Raw genomic sequence first — 20,295 nt, 5'->3', positions numbered from 1 at the left:
GAACACTTTGCATGTAGTGATTATAATACCATTAGTATCAACGTAAATATGGAAAGAGATAGGTCTGGTCTGCAGGTTGAGATTCTAATTTGGAGAAAATCCAATTTTGATGGTATCAGAAAGGAGCTAGCAAGTAACAATTGGGGCAGGCAGTTTTCTGTCAAAGGTGTACTTGGTAAGTGGGAGGCCGTCAAAAGTAAAATTTTGAGAGTACAAAGCTTGTATGTGCCTATCAGAATAAAAAGTAAAAATAACAAGTGTAGGAAACCTTGGTTTTCAAGAGATATTGAGGCTCTGGTTAAGAAATAAAAAGGAGCTGAATCGCAGGTAGGAACAAATGAGGTGCTTATGGGGTACACGAAATACAAGAGAACACTTAAAGTAATCAGGAGGGCTAAAAGAAAACAAGAGGTTGCCCTGGCAGACAAGGTGACGGAGAATCCAAAGGGATCCTACAGATATGCTAAGAGCAAAAGGATTGCAAGAGACAAAATTGGTCTGCTGCTAGATCAGAATGGTAATCTATGCGTAGAGCCAGAAGAGATGGGGGAGATCTTAAATGGATTTTTTGCATCTGTATTGACTCGGGAGATGGACCTAGAGTCTATAGATTTGAGGCAAAGCAGAATGAGGTCATGGATTCAATATCGATTACAGTGGAGGAGGTGTTTTCTGTCTTGTGGCAAATTAGGATGGATGAATCCCCAGGGCCTGACAAGATGTTCCCTGAGGACTCTGTGGGAGGCAAGCGCAAAAATTACAAGGTCCCGAGCAAAGGTATTTAAATCATCCTTAGCGACAGGTGGGGTACCCGAGGGTAAGAGGACAGCTAATCTTGTTCCACTGTTTAAGAAAGGCTCTAAAAATAAGCCAGGAAATTACAGGCCCGTGAGCCTGACATCAGTTGTGGGAAAGTTATTGGAAGGTATTCGAAGAGACCGGATATATGAATATTTGGATTAATGGGGACTTATTAGGGATTGTCAGCATGGCTTTGTGCATGATAGGTTATGTCTAACCAATGTTATAGAGTTCTTAAAGGAAGTTACCAGGAAAGTAGATGAAAGCAAGGCACTGGATGTTGTCTACATGGACTCTAGTAAGGCACTTGACAGGGTTCCACATGCGAGGTTGGTCAAAGAGGTTCAGTCACTTGGTATTCAAGATGAGGTAGCAAACTGGATTGGACATTGGCTATGAGAGAGAAACCAGAGAGTGGTGGTAGGTGACTGTCTCTCTGACTAGCGGCCTGTGAGTAGTGGAGTACCGCAGGGATCGTGCCGGGTCCTTTGTTGTTTGGCATTTATATCAATAAACTGTGTGATAATGTGGCTAACTGGATCAGCAAATTTGTGGGTGGCACAAAGATTGGCGGTGTAGTGGACAGTGAGTAAGACTATCAGAACTTCCAGCAGGATCTAGACCAGCTGGAATTTAATGCAGACAAGTGCAAGGCGTTGCAACTCAGTGGGACCAACCAGAGCAGGTCTACACAGTGAACGGTAGGACACTGAGGAGTCTGGTCAAACAAAGGGATCTGGGAATACAGGTACATAATTCATTGAAAGTGGTTTACAGGTTAATAAGATCATAAAGAAAACTTTTGCCACATTGGCCTTCATAAATCAAAGTATTGAGTACAGGAGGTGAGATATTTTGTTGAAGTTGTTCAAGATGCTGGTGAGGCATAATTTGGAGTGCTGTGTGCAGTGTTAGTCACCTACCTACAGGAAAGATGTAAATAAGATCGAAACAGTACAGAGAAAATTTACAAGGATGTTGCCATTTCTGGAAGAACCTGAGTTATAAGGAAAGATTGAACAGATTAAGACTTTATTCCTTGGAACATAGAAGATTGAGAGGAGATTTGATAGAGGTATACAAAATTATGAGGAGTATAGATAGTGTAAATGCGACCAGGCTTTTTCCACTGAGGTTGGGTGGGACTTCAACCTGAAGTCATGGGTTAAGGTTGAAAGGTGAAACGTTTAAGGGGAACATGAGGGGAAATATCTTCACTCACAGAGTCGTGAGAGTGTAGAACAAGCTGCCAGCACAAGTGGTGTATACAAATTTGATTTCAACATTTAATAGAAGTTTAGATAGGTACATGTATAGTATCAGTAGGATAAGATGAGACAGCGATCACTTTATTTGCTGGACTCTTTGCCAATAGTTGCTATCTAGGCCCAGAAGGAAAATAAATCAGGACAAGAATAAGGAGAGAAGAAAACCATGATGGAAAAAAATGAAAAATATATAAATACACTTATGACGTAGACTTTGAATCATTTGGGTTTCTGGTTTGCTGATATTTTTAGCTCCTGGACTGGTATTCATTGAAGTATCTGCTTTGTTGTGTGTCTGTTGATATATTCCAGGAGAGAAGATCCATATGAACACTGTGCCGGAGGCATCATGGATGTTGGAACTGTGACAAGTTTATCAAACTTATCTGATTCCTTCAATCACTTCCTGTCGAGTTACAAAGACCCAAAGCTCTTGTACTGTCAAAATGGAGGGTATTTTATGCGAATTCTTCCTGACGGAACAGTGGAGGGAACACGAGACCACAGTGACATATACAGTGAGAATCATTTTCAATCATCGTGTGCTCTGTACTATTTTTAAAAAGTGTGTGTGTATATACATGTGTGTGTGTGTGTTTGACTTGTGCTGCTTGGCAACTGCTTTGAAACTTCCCAAGTTACTAAGTTCAATTCATTAAGATCTCTTTAGCAGCTAGAAGAACAAACACTCAGGGGAGCAAGAAATGTTAACCGTTAAAACAACATAATTTCAGCACAAAATAGAGTAACTTCTATTTAAACTTTCCTGCAAGTTGAAACTAAGTTCTTGCAAGGCTGTGTTTACCTGTGCTGCATTTTGAATTATATTTTATTAACTTATTTATAGTATTATACTTCGGTTTATGAGCTGTGTGTGATTGATATATGTTGTGTCAGTGTACCATATTCTGGGGGAATATTGTTTTGTTGGTCAGTATATATATATAGAGTCAGGTGACAAACTTGAACTAGAACTGTGAATGTCCCGGTGTATAACTGCACCTTACAAGTGTTCATTAAGTGTTGGAGAGCTAAAGCTTTCACTTTCATTCTTACTGTTTTTCTTTCATTTTCTCTAAATAAAGTCCACACTTTACCGGAGCTACTGCCAAGTTGCCTCTCTCCAGGGGTGAAAATTGGGGGAGCTAGTTGAATATGGGTGACGTTGCATTAATCCTGTTCATCTCTGTCCTTGATGCAGTTATGGGTCTGTTAATTAGTGGGGAAATGTGGGGATGATGCACGGGGTGGGGGGAGAGGGGTTAGAGTCAAGCCACTATTGGTTCAAGGAGATGCTGGGTGGCTGAGGAGGTCGCGGACCCTTCTTCCTGCTGATACACGGTGAGAGCTGAAACAGCCATTTACATTGTGGTGCTGTCATGGTGGAGTTAATAACAAAACCAATGAGCAGTTTTAACTCTTCCCCTTCCGGGCCCCACAACCCTGAGACTGATTTCACTGGCCTTACATGGAAGTCATCTGCATCTGGGAAGCTTCGACCTGCCTGTCTGCCTGACATGTTAGCGGCACAGTGTCCAGTTTCTCTCAGATTAGCAGGGATGCAAGGTCTTATACAGACGGGTGTAATAAGAAGAGACTATTTGACCCTGTGAATGGTCAAAGTTATTAACGTATTGGCAGGGATAGGGGTAGTAGTGGAGGTGAATTTAATTGTAGTGTTCAAAAGTAAGAAAGTGTTTTGTTGACTTTCTGAAAGAAAAGAATTTGCAAGGGTATGAGGAAGGGCATCACAATGGTAGCATGGCAGTCAGCTTTACAGCAGCACTGTAAGATCAGGGTTCAATTCCCGCCACTGACTGTAACGAGTTTGCTCCTTCTCCCCATGACCGCGTGGTTTTTCTCCAGGTGCTCTAGTTTCCTCCCACGTTCCAAAGGTGCACGGGCTAGGGCTAGTGAGTTGTGGGCTTGCTATGTTGGCGCTGGAAGTGTGCCGACACTTGCGAGCTGCCCCCAGCATATCTCGGACTGCGTTGGTTGTAGACTCAGAAGAACACAGTTCAAGGAAAGTTTCGACGTACGTGTGACCAGTGAAGGGGCAGGAGAGTAGATCCTTTTTTAAGGGGCAGGAGAGTAGACCCATTTGAATTGCTCTCACACATAGCCTATATGGACTTGACAGGCTGACTAACTTCTCATGCTGAAACCCTTCTTTTATGTTTCGGACGGCATGGTAGCACAGCCGTTAGCGCAGTGCTGTCACAGTTTGGGGCAATTCAGGGTTCAGTTCCGGTGCCAAGGAGTTTATACGTTCCCCCAGGGTGCTCTGGTTGCCTCCCACGTACCAAAGACGTACAGGTTAGTATGTTAATTGGTCACTTGGGTGTGCGTGGGCAGCGCAGGCCCGTTGGGCCGAAGGACCTGTTACCACACTGGTAAAAATAAAAATTTAATTTAAAATGTTGTGATTTGTTATCAGAGTAGTAAGCATTGAGATTTGATGATGTATAATGGGAGAAAAGAAACTGGATGTATTCATGATAAGCTATCCAAAATTCAAAGTAAATTTATTATCAAAGTACACTAATGTCACCATATACAACCCTGAGATTCATTTTCTTGCAAACATACTGAGTAAATCCAAGAGCCATAATAGAATCAATGAAAGACCGTACCAAACAGAACGGACAAACAACCATTATGCGAAAGACAACAAACTGCGCAAATACAAAAAGAGAGTATGTAATAATAATAAATAGATAAGGAATAAATATCGAGAATATGAGAGGAAAAGTCCTTGAAAGTGAGTCCATAGGTTGTGGGAACATTTCAGTGATGGGGCAAGTGAAGTTGAGTGAAGTTATCCCTCTGGTTCATGGGCCTAATGGTTGAGAGGTAATAACTGTTCCTGAACTTGGTGGTGTGAGTCCTGAGGCTCCTGTACCTTCTTCCTGATGGCAGCAGTGAGAAGAGAGCATGTCCTGGGTGGTGGGGGTCTGTAATGATGATGATGCTTTCCTGTGACAACACTCTGTGTAGACGTGCTGAATGGTGGGGAGGGCTTTACCTGTAATGGACTGGGGCATCAGTCAGTAGGTGCCGTCCCAAATCTGGGGTTGGCGGCTATGCACCTCCATCTTCTTCGATCTTGCGACAGCACCGAGTACAGCCTCTCCTCCAGTTTGTTCTTGCTGGCCGCCTTGGCACCGCCTGCTGCTGCCCCCCGCTGAACTCGAGCCCGAGGCCGTGACAGCCTCCAGCCGCGGCCACTTCTTCGAGATTGGCCCTTCCCTAGGTGGAGGCCTTGGGCAGGTCCAGGCGCACGGTGCAGTGCCTGAGTTCATCATGTCTCTTCTAAGTAAGTGCGTGGTGAGGCTTTGATCCCTTCCACGGAAGATGGCCATTGGCTCACAAGAAGCTCATCCGCCCTTTGTCAGGTCTTGTTTTTTTTTTCGTCCTGCTGGGTGTCCTCACACCCTCCTCACCAGACTAAGTCCGGTGGGGGAGCCGGCCAAGTCACCGACCACTTGACCACGGCCCCCGGCCGAGTGACAGGCGCCCGCCCCCACCAAATCTCTCCAAATGTCCGGCGTCCGACCGAAAACCATGGTCGAGAGGCTGGCGACCAGATGACTGGGGCATATCAACCACTTTTAGGAGTATTTTCCGTTCAAGGTCATTAGTGTTTCTATACTAGGCCGTGATGCAGCCGGACAATATACTCTCCACCACACATCCACAGAAGTATTATTGTGGACTGGGTAACTGCTGTCACTGGGACCTGCTGCATTTGCAACATAGGCTAAGAAAATGAAAATGTTATTTGCTCAGAGCACAGGTTCCTCCAGCCCACGAGCCACACTGCCCAGCAACCCACCCATTTAACACTGGACTAATCACAGAACATTTTACAAAGACCATTTAACCTTCTAGTCTTTGGACTGTGGGAGGAAACTGGATCTTCCGGAAGAAACCCACGCTGGCACAAGGAGAGTGTACAAACTCCTTACAGATGGCGCTGGAAATGAACTCTGAAACCCTCCCGAACTGTAATAGTGTTATGCTTACTGCTACGTTACTATGGTGCCCCAAAGTAGTTTATTTTATTTAAGGTTAAAGCACAGCAACAAGCCCTCCCGGCTGAATGAGTCCACATTGCCCCATTACACCTATCGAATGGTGAAAGGTCTTGACAGAGTGGATGTGGAGAGGATGTTTTCTATGGTGGGTCCAAGACCAGAGGACACAGCTTCAGATCAGAGGGGCGTCCTTTTAGAACGGAGATGAGGAGAAATTTCTTTGGCCAAGGAGTGGTGAATCTGTGGTATTCATTGCCACAGGCAGCTGTGGAGACCAAGTCTTTATGTATATTGAAGGCAGAGGTTGATAGATTCTTAATTGGTCAGGACATGAAGGGATATGGGGGTGTCGGCAAAGGCAGGAGACTGGAGCTGAGAGGAAAAATGGATCAGCCATGATGAAATGGTGGATCAGACTCAATGGGCCAAATGGCTTAATTCTGCTCCCATACCTTATAGTTTTATGGTCTTATTACACCCTTGTGATAATTAATCTACTAACTGTCTTTAGAATGTGGGAGGAAACCTGGGTACCTGGAGGAAACCCATGTGGTCACTGGGAAATTGTACAATCTCCTTACAGAAAGTAGCAAGAATTGACCCTGGGTCACTCATGCTGTAAAGCGATGTGCTGACCACTATGCTTCTGTGCCACCAATTACCGGAAAGTTCCGGTGATCCGGCAAGTTCGGGACATTGGTGCTGTAAGAATTGCACATTTTCAGGATTATTGGATATTTTTCCCCACCTATACCTTGCAATAGGGTAACATATTTTCTAGTGAATCTGGATAGGTTTCAGAGAAGCACGGGAAACAAAATGAGGTGAGTTTTCATGGAGTGTGGGAACCAGGGTTCTGGTGTGTTAGAGGGAGAGTGGAAGTACACACCCAGTGAACCAGCCACCAAGCCGCTAGGATATCTGACAAATCAGATAGTGGATTATCAGACCTTTTTCATACATCACTCAATTGCTCTTCACTCTTGGTCTCTCGTTTCTTCTCTTGCATTTAAACTTTATGGCGTAGGTGTGGCATGGCCTGGTCCCTTCACACCACAAATTAAGTTACTTGGTCGCTTTGGGATCATAGAAACACAGAAGGTTCATGGTACTGAAGCAGCAATTTGGTCCGTCATTTGCAGCTTCGACTTGTCTCGCAGTCTCAGTTCAAAGCCCAGTAGTTTTCAGAATCAGGTTTAATATCTTTGATGTGTGTCATGAAATTTATTGTTTATGTGGCAGCAGTACATCACAATACATAATAATAAAAACTGTAAATTACAGTAAACATATATTTTTTTTTAATTCAGTAAGTAGTGCAAAAAGAGAATAAAAAAGTAGTGGGGTAGAGTCCATGGGTTCAATGTCCATTCAGAAATCTGATGACAAAGAGGAAGAAGCTATTCCTGAATTGTTGAGTGTGTGTCTTCAGGCTCTGGTACCTCCTCCCTGATGGTAGCATTGAGAAGAAGGCGTGTCCCAGGTGCCACCTTTTTGAGGCATCGGTCCTTAAAGATGTCCTGGATTCTGGGGAAGCCATTGCCCATGACGGAGTTGTCTGGGTTCACAGCTTTCTGCAGCGGGTAATTACTTCGTCCAAATGCTTTTTCCATGTGGCAGGAAGTTTCTGCCTCCAGCACCATTTCAGGGAGTGAGTTTGAGACTTACCGTGCTCCCTGGATGTAAAGGAAACTTCCTCAAATACCCTCTAATCTTCTACCAGTTACTTTAAATCTTGGCCCCTCGTTATTGACCTCTTTGCTAAGGGAAATAGTTCCTTTCTTTCCACCCTAGTTAGGCCTCTTAGAACTTCACATACTCACTTTCCCTCAGCCTCATCTGGTCCAAAGTAAACAAATCAGCTTGACTAAACTTTCTTCGTTACTAAAATCCTTCAGTTCTTACATTTTCCATCAGTAACATAACATCCTTCCTGAATGTGATTTCATTGCAAGTTCAACAATGGCTTTTTCTAAGTTACCAAGTTTTGAACATAAACTTCCCCAAGTCATAACTTCTGTTTTCTTACTCCATGGCTTAGTATTTTCCTTACATCCTTTTCTCATTTTTGTTAAATAAGGAGGAAAGAAAACAGAGATTGCGGGTGCTGGAATCGGGGGAAAAAGGCATAAAGCACTGGAGGAAGTCAACAGGTCAGGCTGCAGCTTTCTAGGGCAGGGGTTCCCACCCTTTTTTATGCCATGGACCAATATCATCGAGCAAGGTGTCCATGGACCCCAGATTGGGAACTCCTGTTCTAGGAAAATGGAGAGTCAACATCCCATTGAAACGCCTTGCCCTAAAATGTCAGCTGTCCATTTGCCTCCGTAGATGCTGCCCAACCCAATGAGTTTCTACAGAGACTTTTCTGAGCTGCTCGAGGAAACTGAACCAATAGAAAGAATGCACAAGCATCAGCATCAGTCTGAAGCAAGAGACGGAAGCAGCCAGATAGGTTCACAGCATCCACATAGAAGGAGGAGGAGAAGATGACGGCGCGACACAGCATGCGCGGCCTTTCCAGTGAATGATATCTGTAATCTATCAAGTAGGAGATCGTGCACAATTCTGATTTGATGGAGACAGATGTGAGAGTACGGAGGAACATCTGGAGAAACTTCTGAAATGCCCGCTTCGCTGCCGCTGCTACTGTGTGGAAACTGGAATCTCTGGAGCAGAAGGCCCCGAATCCTCGGCTTTGCTTATTTTGGCGGCCGGGGCGAGGTCGAAGGCGCTCGGCAGAGGATGGCGCTCGGGAGGCTGTATCGGAGGGGCTGGTCGGAGGCTCGAAGTTTTCGGATGGACGGACTCGGTGTCGGCTGTGGTCGGCTGCTTCCAAGGCATCAGCAGTTGTCAATGCCTTGGAGTTTTATGGCGGGGAGTTTCTCTCTTTTGCCGCCTGCAACCAGGGACTTGGGAGTCGATCGGGACTTGAGACTTTTTTTACTGTGCCCACGGTCTGTTCTTTATCAAATTATGGTATTGTTTAGCACTGCTGTAACTATATGTTATAATTATGTGGTTCTGTTAGTGCTAGTCTTTGGTTTGTCCTGTTTTCTGTGATATCACTCTGGAGGAACATTGTATCATTTCTTAATGCATGTATGCATTTCTAAATGACAATAAAAGAGGACTGAGTGTTCTCATAATCTAAAAAAAAAAGTGGTCTCATCTCCTTAAGTTGGAGGACAAATCCTCATCAGTTAATCCACATAAACGTTTCAGCCTCAGACTCTTAAGACTCCACAATATGCTATTAGCTAAGACAAGAATTCTGTGAGGCTTGATACTTTGCTTGCCGCATCACAGAACAACCAAAATAGTAATGATAACACACGCAAAATGCTGGAGGAACTCAGCAGGCCAGGCAGCATCTATGGAAAAGAGTGTCCTGCTGAAGGATCTCGGCCCAAAACGCTGACTGTACGCTTTTCCATTGATGCTGCCTGGCCTGCTGAGTTCCTCCAGCATTTTGTCTGTGTGGCTTGGATTTATAGCATCTGCAGATTTTCCCTTGTTTGAAAATAGTAATGACTGTGGGAACCTTTCCCATGTTGGGTCCTTTTTCATTAGATTTACTCACACACTCAATGAACATGCTTCAAAAAATCAAGACATCTCTTCCACCCATCCAAGATATTTATCAGGAGAGTTGCAAAGCCAGGGCCCTTAGCATTGTTAAGGATCCCTCCCACCCATCCCATTATCTATTGACCTTGACCCTCTACCATCAGGCAGGAGGTACTGTAGCATTAGGACCAGGACTGTTAAGAATGGGAAACAGCTTCTTCCCCAGGCCGTGAGACTATTGCACTCCTTGCCTTCTCCCAGGTCTCGTCAGGTATGAAGCACCAGTAATGTCATGCTATTTACTTTTTAACTTGTGTCTTTATGCAAAATGTCAATCTTCTGGAATATATTTTATCTATTTGTTAACTTACTTGTGGTAATATTACTTTATGTGTTTTTTTTGTGAGTTATATGTACTGTGTTGTGTCCCTTGGTCCGGGGAAATGTTGTTTTGTTGAATGACAATGAACCTGAACTTCAACTTTTACTTGAAATTTGCATCTTAGTTGCTCAATTTCGTCTTGTGGAAAATAAAATTCACCTTTCTGCCTTCCTCCTTTTTCAGTTCAGCTTCGGCTGCAGGCCGTGTGCAGAGGAGTGGTGACAATTCAGGGGATTGAAGCCGGACACTACCTGGCAATGAGTGAAAAGGGTCATCTTCATGGCTCGGTAAGGAGAAACCTTGGTACTTCTGTGGAATTACTTCATTATATGTAGATTGCACAATACACCATTTACGTTCGGAGTTAACTGGAAAATGTCATGGGCTTTCAGTTGGGAAATTACTCCCCTGTCCACTCTCCTCTGTTTCCCCTTCTATTCCCACCTTTTTTTGTTTTCCCCCATTCTGGTAGCCTTCTCAGACTTTCTCTTCTTCCCAACCCCCCCACTCCATCATGACCTGCCCATCACCTCCCTCTGGTTCCCTACCTCGTTCCCTTTATTCCATAGTCTACTGTCCTCTGCTCTCAGATTCCTTCTTTAGTCATTTACCATCTCCACCTATCACCTCCCAGCTACTCGCATCAACACCCTCCCTCCCCCACCCACCCACCTTACCCCTCATCTGGTCTCACTTACCCCCTGCAAGTTTGTATCCCCTCCCCTTCCCTTCCAAAGTTTGAAGTAAGTTTACTATCCAAGTACATATATGTCACCACGTACAACCCTAAGATTCACTTCCTTGTGGTCATACTCAACAAATCTATGAGCACCTCTGTCGGTCAAAGTAACAATGGATATCGCATCCTAGCTGTCTAGATATGCAAGACAGGGCAGTACGATATGGACAGCAAGCTCCCCCTCGCCACACAACTGGTGAACCCAAAGGAACAGCAGGGGCCGATACAGTTCGGTACCGGCAGTGTTTCAGGAGTTGCCAGTCAGCATTGAATTCCCAAAGCCTTCCCCACAAGTGGGTATAGCCACAAGGCAGCAGAGGTTTGAGATCAGAGTTTTCCTTCTCCTAGATGAGCTGCCAACCACCGCTGATGAGCCCCATCTGCCCGAAGCGACTGGTTTTAAGGTGCCAGTAACCGGCCTTTGTCCCTTCTCCTGCCGGTGAAATGGTTCCGACAGGCTTAGAAGCTAAGCCACTCATGAAGGCCAGGAGTTGGACTTGGTTGTCAGGGCTATTTGAGGCACTTCCCATATGGGACTATTTAATAGGTAGTGGGAGCTTGTCCCCATTACTACCTCTGGCTGTAACAAACTTAAGGAACCACAACTATTGAATAATAACTATAACTGAATCAGTGAAAGACCACTCAACTAGGGCGTTCAACCAGAGTAAAGAAGACAATAAACTGCACTAATACAAAAAGAAGAAACAATAATAAATAAATAACAATAAATATCGAGAAGATGAGATGAAGAGTCCTTAAAAGTGAGTCCATAGGTGGCATAAACATTTAAGAACACAAGAACATAAGAAATAGGAGCAGGAGTCGGCCATCTGGCCCATCAAGCCTGCCCCGCCATTCAATAAGATCATGGCTGATCTGTCCGTAAACTCAGCTCTATCTACCTGCCTTTTCCCCATAACCCTTAATTCCCCTACTATGTAAAAATCTAACTGTATCTTAAATATATTTAGTGAAGAAGCCTCAACTGCTTCCCTGGGCAGAGAATTCTACGGATTCACCACTCTCTGAGAAAAACAGTTTCTCCTCATCTCCATCCTAAATCTTCTCCCCTGAATCTTGAGGCAATGTCCCCTAGTTCTAGTCTCACCTACCAAAGGAAACAACTTCCCTACTTCTATCTTATCTATCCCTTTCAAAATTTTGTATGTGTCTATAAGATCCCTCTCATTCTTCTGAATTCCAGAGAGTATAGTCCCAGGTGACTCAATCTCTCCTCTTAGGTTAACCCCTTCATCTCTGGAATCAACCTGGTGAACCTCCTCTGCACTGCCTCCAAAGCCAGTATATCCTTCCTCAAGTATGGAGACCAGAACTACACACAGTACTCCAGGCGCGGCCTCACCAGTACCCTGTATAGTTGCAGCATGACCTCCCTGTTCCTGAATTCAATCCTGGCAATGAAAGCCAACATTCCATCTGGCTTCTTAATAACCTGTTGTACCTGCAAGCCAACTTTTTACGATTCATGAACAAGCACTCCCAAGTCCCTCTGCATAACAGCACGCTGCAACCTTTCACCATTTAAATAATAATCTGCTCTTCTATTATTCCTTCCAAAGTGGATGATCTCGCATTTACCAACGTTGTATTCCATCTGCCAGATCTTGGCCCACTCACTTAACCTATCTATATCCCTCTGCAGACTCTCCACATCCTCTGTACAATTTGCCTTTCCACTCAGTTTAGTGTCATCAGCAAATTTTGCTGTGCTACACTCAGTCCTCTCTTTCAAATCATCAATGTAACTGGTAAACAGCTGCGGGTCCAGCACCGACCCTTGCGGCACCCCACTCACCACTGACTGGCAACCGGAGAAACACCCATTTATACCAACTGTCTGCCTTAACCAATCGACTATCCATGCCAATATACTTCCTCTGACTCCATGCATCCATATCTTATTTATAAGCTTCTTGTGCGGCACCTTATCGAATGCCTTCTGGAAGTCGAAGTATACGACATCCACCTGTTCCCCTCTATCCACTGTACTCATTATGTCCTGAAAGAACTCCAGTAAGTTTGTCAGACAGGACCTGCCCTTTCTGAATCCATGCTGCGTCTGTCTAATGGAACCACTCCTTTCTAAATGTTTCGCTATTTCTTCCTTAATGACAGCTTCAAGCATTTTCCCGACTACGGATGTTAAGCTAACTGGCCTATAGTTGCCCATCTTTAGTCTACAATCAATGATGAGTCAACTGAAGTTATCCCCTTTGTTTCAAGAGCCTGATGGTTGAGGGTCCCCCTTCTTGTTCTGGCTTCTGCCTCCTTCCTTTCTAGTCCTGATGAAGGGTGCTCACTGTCTGGAGTTAGCACATCATTGTGGGACTCTCCTCACTGTTCTAGTTTACTCCCGCAGCCCCAAGGTTGACTTCTGGGCAAATTATTCACTCTAAGTAGTCCCTAATAAGGAGGTAGGTGGCTGAACCTGGAGGAGTTAAGAGGTATGTTGGGAGAATTGAAAATGGGATTAGCATTAACTGAGTGTGAATGCTCACTGCGGTCTCCGTGGGCTGTTCTGTGCTGCGTGACTCTATAACAAAATTGCTGGAGTGCGTGACAAAATAAAATATTTTCTTCAAAGAGCCAGCATGAAGATAATGGAATGAATGGCCACTTTTTATTCTGTAAGATCCTATAATTCTAGTGGAATTGTAATTCCTGCAGTAGAATGAGAAAAAAGTCCAGCAAACTGCCAGGGGTGCTGGTGAAAAATATGCTTATTTAAGAGGCTCTTGTAGGCACATGAATGTGCAGAGAGTGGAGGGATATTTACCTTGTGATGGTTGAAGGAATTAGTTTAGTTAGGTATTTAGTTACACGTTTAAAAATAATATATTATATATACAGTATAAGTAAATGATATATATACAGCAATGTGCAGAAGTCTTAGGCACATATATCTACGGTGACTTAGACTTTTGCACGGTACTGTAGTAATTTTATGTATTGCACTGTACTGCTACCACATAAAGAAAAGAAAATTTCATGACATATGTGAGTGATGATAAACCTGATTCTGATATGGGTCTCTATTGTGGACTATGAGTGGGAAAGGGGCAGGGAGAGGGGAATCAGGTTTGGGAAAAGGGGAAGGGAGAGGGGAGGGAGCTGGAAGCACCAGAGAGACATCCTGTAATGCTCAATAAACCAATTGTTTGGAATCAAATGACCCTGCCTGGTGTCTCAGTGTGGGGTGTGCCTGCACCTGCACCAACACGCATTCCCGGCACTTCTCCTCCGCCACCTGTCCCACACGCTCCCACGGCACTCCACCCTCACCATTCCCAACATCCTCTGCTCCCACCAGCTTTACAAACACGCTCTCCACTCACATTGACAAATACAGTTCTGTGCAAAAGTCTTAGTAAGCACTCTAATTATATACATGTGCCTAAGACTTTAAGATAGTTATTGTATAAAATATAATAATATCATATAATTTTAAAAAAATATATTTATAGTATATAATAAATAAATAAAGGGGCAGCGTGGGTTTCCTCAGGGTGCTCCATTTTCCTCCAATGTTCCTAGGACATAGGAGTTAGAGGGTTAACAGGTCACATAGGTGTAATCGGACTGTACTGGCTCAATGGGCCAGAAGGGCCTGTTACTGTACTGTATCTTTAAATTAAAGAAATAGGTAGATAGGGGAATAAATTAGTGAATACATGGATGAATGACTGAAGATTTCAGTGCTGCATTGAGAGGTGAAAGGCCTCTTTCTGTACACTTCTATGCTCTGTCAGCTTTCTATTTATTTCTTTGAGATACAGCGTGGGATAGGCTTGTGCAGCCCTTCAGGCTGCACTGCCCAGCAATCCCCCGATTTAACCCTTACCTAATCATGGGACAATTTACAATGACCAATTGGCTTCCCAACCAGTACATCTTTGGAATGTGGGAGGAAACCAGAGGTGGTCACAGAGAGAACGTACAAACTCTTTATAGGCAGGGATGGGAACTGAACCCGGGTCACCTGTACTGTAAGGTGCTATGCTTGTACAGTGCAGGATGACACTCCGGGAGGATACCAAAAGCAGATGTACAAAGTTAAGGAGGATTCCGTGCTACAAGGGTCATGAAAGTGAGATCAGGCCTCAGGCTTTTGGAGTGAAGTCAATTTTGTGAGTTGGTCAGGATCATCTGTTGTAGCACCTGAAAGAAACCCACACAGTCACGGGGAGAACGTACAACCTCCTTACAGGATTATTCAAAGCAAGCCATGTCTAACAGCACTATGGGAGGGATTTTAGCCACCAAAGACAAGAAAGGCTCTGTCAGGACACAAATGCAAATATTAAAACTCTAAAACCCATCTCTAACAAGGCATATTGCAGACCAATCCACAGGCTGGAGAAGGGTTAGTCATTTAAATATTATAATGGCAAGTGAAAAAAACTATAGATTTTAGAAACTGAAAATGTTGGAGATAGTGAAAATGACCAGCAGCTTCGGTGGACAGAGAATAAAAGTTAATGTTTTACTTTGATGACTTTGGTGGGGTGAGGAAATGTGGTTGGGGGATTGAGAGGGTGCAGTGCGGATTGTGTAAAAGGATTGTTGGGTCAAGATGTTAGTGCTTTCCAGCTGGACAGGTTTACTCGCTTCACCCGTCATCTGCAATCAAGTTAAATCCCCAGCCCTATCATTTTATTCTCTGAAGAAGCCTCTGATTTCCTCCATCATCATCACTTGCAATCTTCCCTCACACCACGGCCCTGCCAATCTCTCCCTGAGTCCTGCCTACAGTTCTTCCATCCTCTCCATAGCCTGTGTGATGTAATTTCCAGCCTTTTCAATCTGGCAACCTGTCCCTGGGCAGGGAATATAGAAAAATCATCAGATTCAATAGATCAGTCCTCAGGGGAAACAGTCTTCCTGTTATCAAAGCAGCATCTCTCATTCCACCACAGTCTCTGCTCTCTTCCTCTCCTCCCACCTCTGATATCCACTAACGTACATACATCCTTGTCTCCCTTCCCGGTGGCAGAAGATACAAAAGCCAAAAAGCATGTGCCATCAGGCTGAAGGACAGTTTATTTTGTTGCAAAACTGTTATAAGACTATTAAGATGCAATTTTGACCTCACAATCTACTTTATCATAGTCTTGCACCTTACTGTCTGCCTATACTTTCCCTGTAACTGTAATACCGTAGTCTGCATTCGGAGATTGCTTTTCTCAGGATGATGTACTGAGATGATGAAATGACCTGTACAGGTGACAGGGAAAACAAACTCTTCACTGTACATGTGACAATAATAAAGAAATTCCCAATTACCAATGATCAATATCTTGGAGTATCTGAAGCAACATTCCTTCTGTTCCATGAATTGACGAACATTAAAATCCTATCAACTCCTCCAAAAAAAATCCAAGTTCAGGCGAGGTGTCTTTCAGTTTATGTTTCAATCAAAGCAACTGACTGCTTTTAACTACTAAGTGATTACTAAAACACATAATATTGATTTATATTCCTCCTTATAAAGTCAATCACTATCCCTTTTGGCTCTGAGATCTCATCTCAGCAAAATAGATTGATGGAATGATTTCCAGTAGTGCAAGTTTGATCACTGTCAAGACAGAAATTCATCTTTGTTTGCTTCCAATTGATACGTGATATAATGCCATTGCTCTCCATTTCCAAAAGTGATTTATTTATTTATTTATCTATCTATTTATTGATTGATTGATTGAGATACAGCGCAGAACAGGTCCTTCCGACCCTTTTGAGCCATGCTGCTGAGCAATCCCCAAATTAATCTTAGCACATCACAGGACACTTTACAATGACCAATTAACTACCAATAGGTACATTTTGGACTGTGGAAGGAAACTGGATCACCTGGAGGAAACAGTACAAACAATTTTGAAGAGCAGGGTTTGAATGTGTTCATGATTACCCTGTGTGTTTATCACAAATGACCAAAGAAATTCTGTGATCTGTATCCCAATTACTTCTCATAGGTTCTTTGAAGACCATTATACAAAATTCTAGTATTTGTAGGTTCACAGAACTTACAGTACCATGCAAAAGTATTAGGCACATTTATATAGCTAGGGTGCCTGAGACTTTTTACCATATTGTATTTGTCAGTGTCTCTAACTTTATAGCTTACTATATTTTAGATTCAAACCCAGCTACTTCTGAACTGCAGTGTGGGTTTTGGCCCTTATTGCTCTTTCAACCAATGAGTGTAAGATCTCAACCAACATCTGGTATTCTCATCCCTTGACTAATTACTTTGAACCCTAGCCCCTCATTAATGACTTCTTAGCTAAGGGAAGTGGGCCCTTCCTACTCACTCTGCCTATGTCCTTTGTAATCTAATAAACCAAAAATAAATCTCCCCTCAACTTTCTCTATTCCAACGAAAGCAAGCCTTGTGCTTTCTTTATTTCCCACACAATTTACTTTACTAACATTTCCTGCGCTTCACTCCAGACTACGTCTGACAGCTTGGAATCATCAGTTTCAAGGGGAGGGGTTGGGGTTAAAGAAAGGTCTCTTAAAGGCAAAGTCAAGTTTTAAACACAAGAGGTTTTACAGGTACTGGAAATCCAGAGTGACACACGTAAAATGCTGGAGGAACTCAGCAGGTCAGGCAGCATCTATCGGAAGGAATAATCAGCCAGTGTTTCAAGCCCGGAGTCAGAATCAGGTTTATTATCACATGTGTCGTGAAATTTGTTAACTTAGCAGCAGTAGTTCGATTGACCCTCTATCAGGACTCAGTTGTCATGTGCACAAGTACATGTATGTACAGGTGCAATGAAATAATTACCCATAGCAGCATCACAGGCACATGGCATCAGATAGACAGCATTTACAAGAACATAAACAGAATTTTTACGAGAGAAAACAATTAGAACAAAAGAGATTACATTGCAGTGCAAAGTGGTCACCCTGCAGCCATGTTGCGGTGGTGATTTGAGTGATAGAGTGAGTTGTCCTCTCAGGCTCAGGAGATCATGGCCTCATGCCTTAATCTATAACCTCAGGTGCAAAATGTAAACTCAAGGTGAAATTACATTAAATTTCTTACTGATGCAGTCTATCATCAGCAATGTGATTTAATCTATTTGCACAGTACTGTGTTTGTTAATTGGAGCGGAGAGCGAGTTTCTCAATCAGGTGGGAGCAAAGGATGTTGGGAATGACGAGACTGGAGCACCATGGGAGGGGTGTGGCACAGGTGGCAGAGAAGGAGTGCCCGGTGTGGGGTTGGTACTGGTACAGACGAACTCAGCCCTGAGACTCCCGGCAAGGTCATTTGATCCCAAACAATTGGTTTGTGGATCATTACAGGATGTCTCTCTGGTGCATCTCGCTCCCTCTCCCCTCTCTTCTCCTTTTCCCAGCCACGATTCCCTTCTCTCCCCTCTCCCACTTTTCCTATTCTCAGTCCATACTGGAGACCCACATCAGAATCAGTTTATCATCACTCACGTATGTCATAAAATTTGCTTTTTTTTTGTGGCAGCAGTACAGTGCAAAACACAGAATCGATACAGTACTGTGTAAAGGTCTCAGGCACCCTAGATACAGTATATATATATATCCCTAAGACTTTTGCACAGTACTGTGCATCATCAACAGACCAACATTTCCCAAGTTTCTTTCTCCTCAGCTTGCATGGTGTGGATACTACCCTTCTCTGCCACCTGTCCCACGTTCCTCCCATGGCACTCCTCCCTCCCCGTTCCCAACAGTTTGCTCCCAGCTAATTTACAAACTCGCTCCCCACTTCACGTTGACAAATACAGGACTGTGCAAAAGTCTTAGGCACCCTTGCTCTATATATATATACACACACACCCAAGACTTGTGCACAGTACTGTAAATATGGGAGGCCCTCAGGTATTCTGGCCAATAATTATCAATCAGCTGAAATTGAGAAATCAATAATTTTCACTACCCTGTCAGTGTCAAGCAACTAAAGTTTCACCTGCTCCTTCAACATGACCTAAAGGATCTCACGGCACTGTTCTAAGGATCTAGTACTGTGCAAATGTCTTAGGCACAAACTGTACATATAGCTATGGTGCCTAACTTTTGCACAATACTGTAGTAATTTTATGAATGACACTGTACTGCTGCCACCAAAAGAAGAACAAATTTCATGGCAACACACATCAACGTTGCTGGTGAACGCAGCAGGCCAGGCAGCATCTATAGGAAGAGGTACAGTCAACGTTTCGCGCCGAGACCCTTCGTCAGGACTAACTGAAGGAAGAGCTAGTAAGAGATTTGGAAGTGGGAGGGGGAGGGGGAGATCCAAAATGATAGGAGAAGACAGGAGGGGGAGAGATGGAGCCAAGAGCTGGACAGTTGATTGGCAAAAGGGATATGAGAGGATCATGGGACAGGAGGCGCAGGGAGAAAGAAATGGGGAAGGGGGGGAAACCCAGAGGATGGGCAAGGGGTATAGTCAGAGGGACAGAGGGAGAAAAAGGAGAGAGAGAGAAAGAATGTGTGTATATAAATAAATAATGGATGGAGTACGAGGGGGAGGTGGGGCATTAGCGGAAGTTTGAGAAGTCAATGTTCATGGCATATGTGAGTGATGATAAATCTATTCTGATATGAGTTTCTATTGTGGAGTGAGAGTGGGAAAGGGTCAGGGAGAGGAGAATCATGGTTGGGAAAAGGTGAAGGCAGAGGGGAGGGAGTGGGAAGCACCAGAGACATTTTGTAATGATCAATGAACCAATTGTTTGGAGTCAAGTGACCTTGCCTGGTGTCTCAGGGCTGGTGTGTCTGCACCCAATGCCACCACTCTGCTCCCCGCTCTGCCCTGGCACTCCTTCTCTGGCACCTGTTCCACATGCTCCCTGCGGCACTCCACCATCACTATTCCCGACAACCTTTGCTCCCGTCGGATTTACAAACTCACGCTCTGCTCCACGTTGACAAACACAGCACTGTGTAAAAGTCTGAGGCACCTAGCTATATCCAGTAGATGTGCGGAAGACATTTGCAGAGTACAGTACTGTAAATATGGGAGTTCCTCGGGCATCCTGGTCAACAGTTATCACTCAGCAGAAATCACTACTTAAAAATTGTTCAATTATTTCACTGCTATTTCTGAGACCATGCAGATTTCAAGCAGCTCTCTATGCTTCCTGTATTAGCGCAGCGACCTTATTTCAAAAAGAACTGTTGAACGTCTTGACAACCTAAATTTGGGAAAGGCATGAAGTAAATGTCAGCCTTCCTTTGTATTTTCTATCCTACCGGAGTAGAAATACAACCATGCCCTGTACCCGAAAAGGATTCTTTGATCACAAAGAGCTCTGTACAAAAATGTGTTTCTCCGTAACAGCTTCCTTCCCCCCACTCCTCCCTCTTTTGCTTTCCTTCCTTGCTATTCTTTCTCATGCTCTTTCCTGTCAAACCATAAATCACGGCCTACAACTTGGCTCCCCTGGAAGAGATAAGTATAGGGGAGGTAACATCTTGGTAAATTAC

General features: G+C 43.9%; 1 protein-coding gene across 4 annotated transcripts in view; it reads left to right on the top strand.

Moving 5' to 3' along the window:
- The window catches only part of LOC134349186 (fibroblast growth factor 1-like), a 100,035-nt gene that overhangs the window by 69,156 nt on the left and 10,584 nt on the right, over positions 1–20,295 (top strand). For all 4 annotated transcript variants that reach the window (XM_063053137.1, XM_063053136.1, XM_063053135.1 and 1 more), the window contains exons 2-3: positions 2,382–2,587; positions 10,242–10,345. In XM_063053137.1, coding sequence (XP_062909207.1) covers positions 2,419–2,587; positions 10,242–10,345 — 273 coding nt within the window. In that variant the 5' untranslated portion in view covers positions 2,382–2,418. The remainder of the gene's footprint in view (positions 1–2,381; positions 2,588–10,241; positions 10,346–20,295) is intronic.

This window comes from Mobula hypostoma, chromosome 7 (assembly GCF_963921235.1).
Source record: "Mobula hypostoma chromosome 7, sMobHyp1.1, whole genome shotgun sequence".
NCBI classification, from domain to species: Eukaryota; Metazoa; Chordata; class Chondrichthyes; order Myliobatiformes; family Myliobatidae; genus Mobula; species Mobula hypostoma.
Note: the sequence above shows the minus strand (reverse complement) of the source record. Positions and strands in the feature narration are given on the sequence as shown.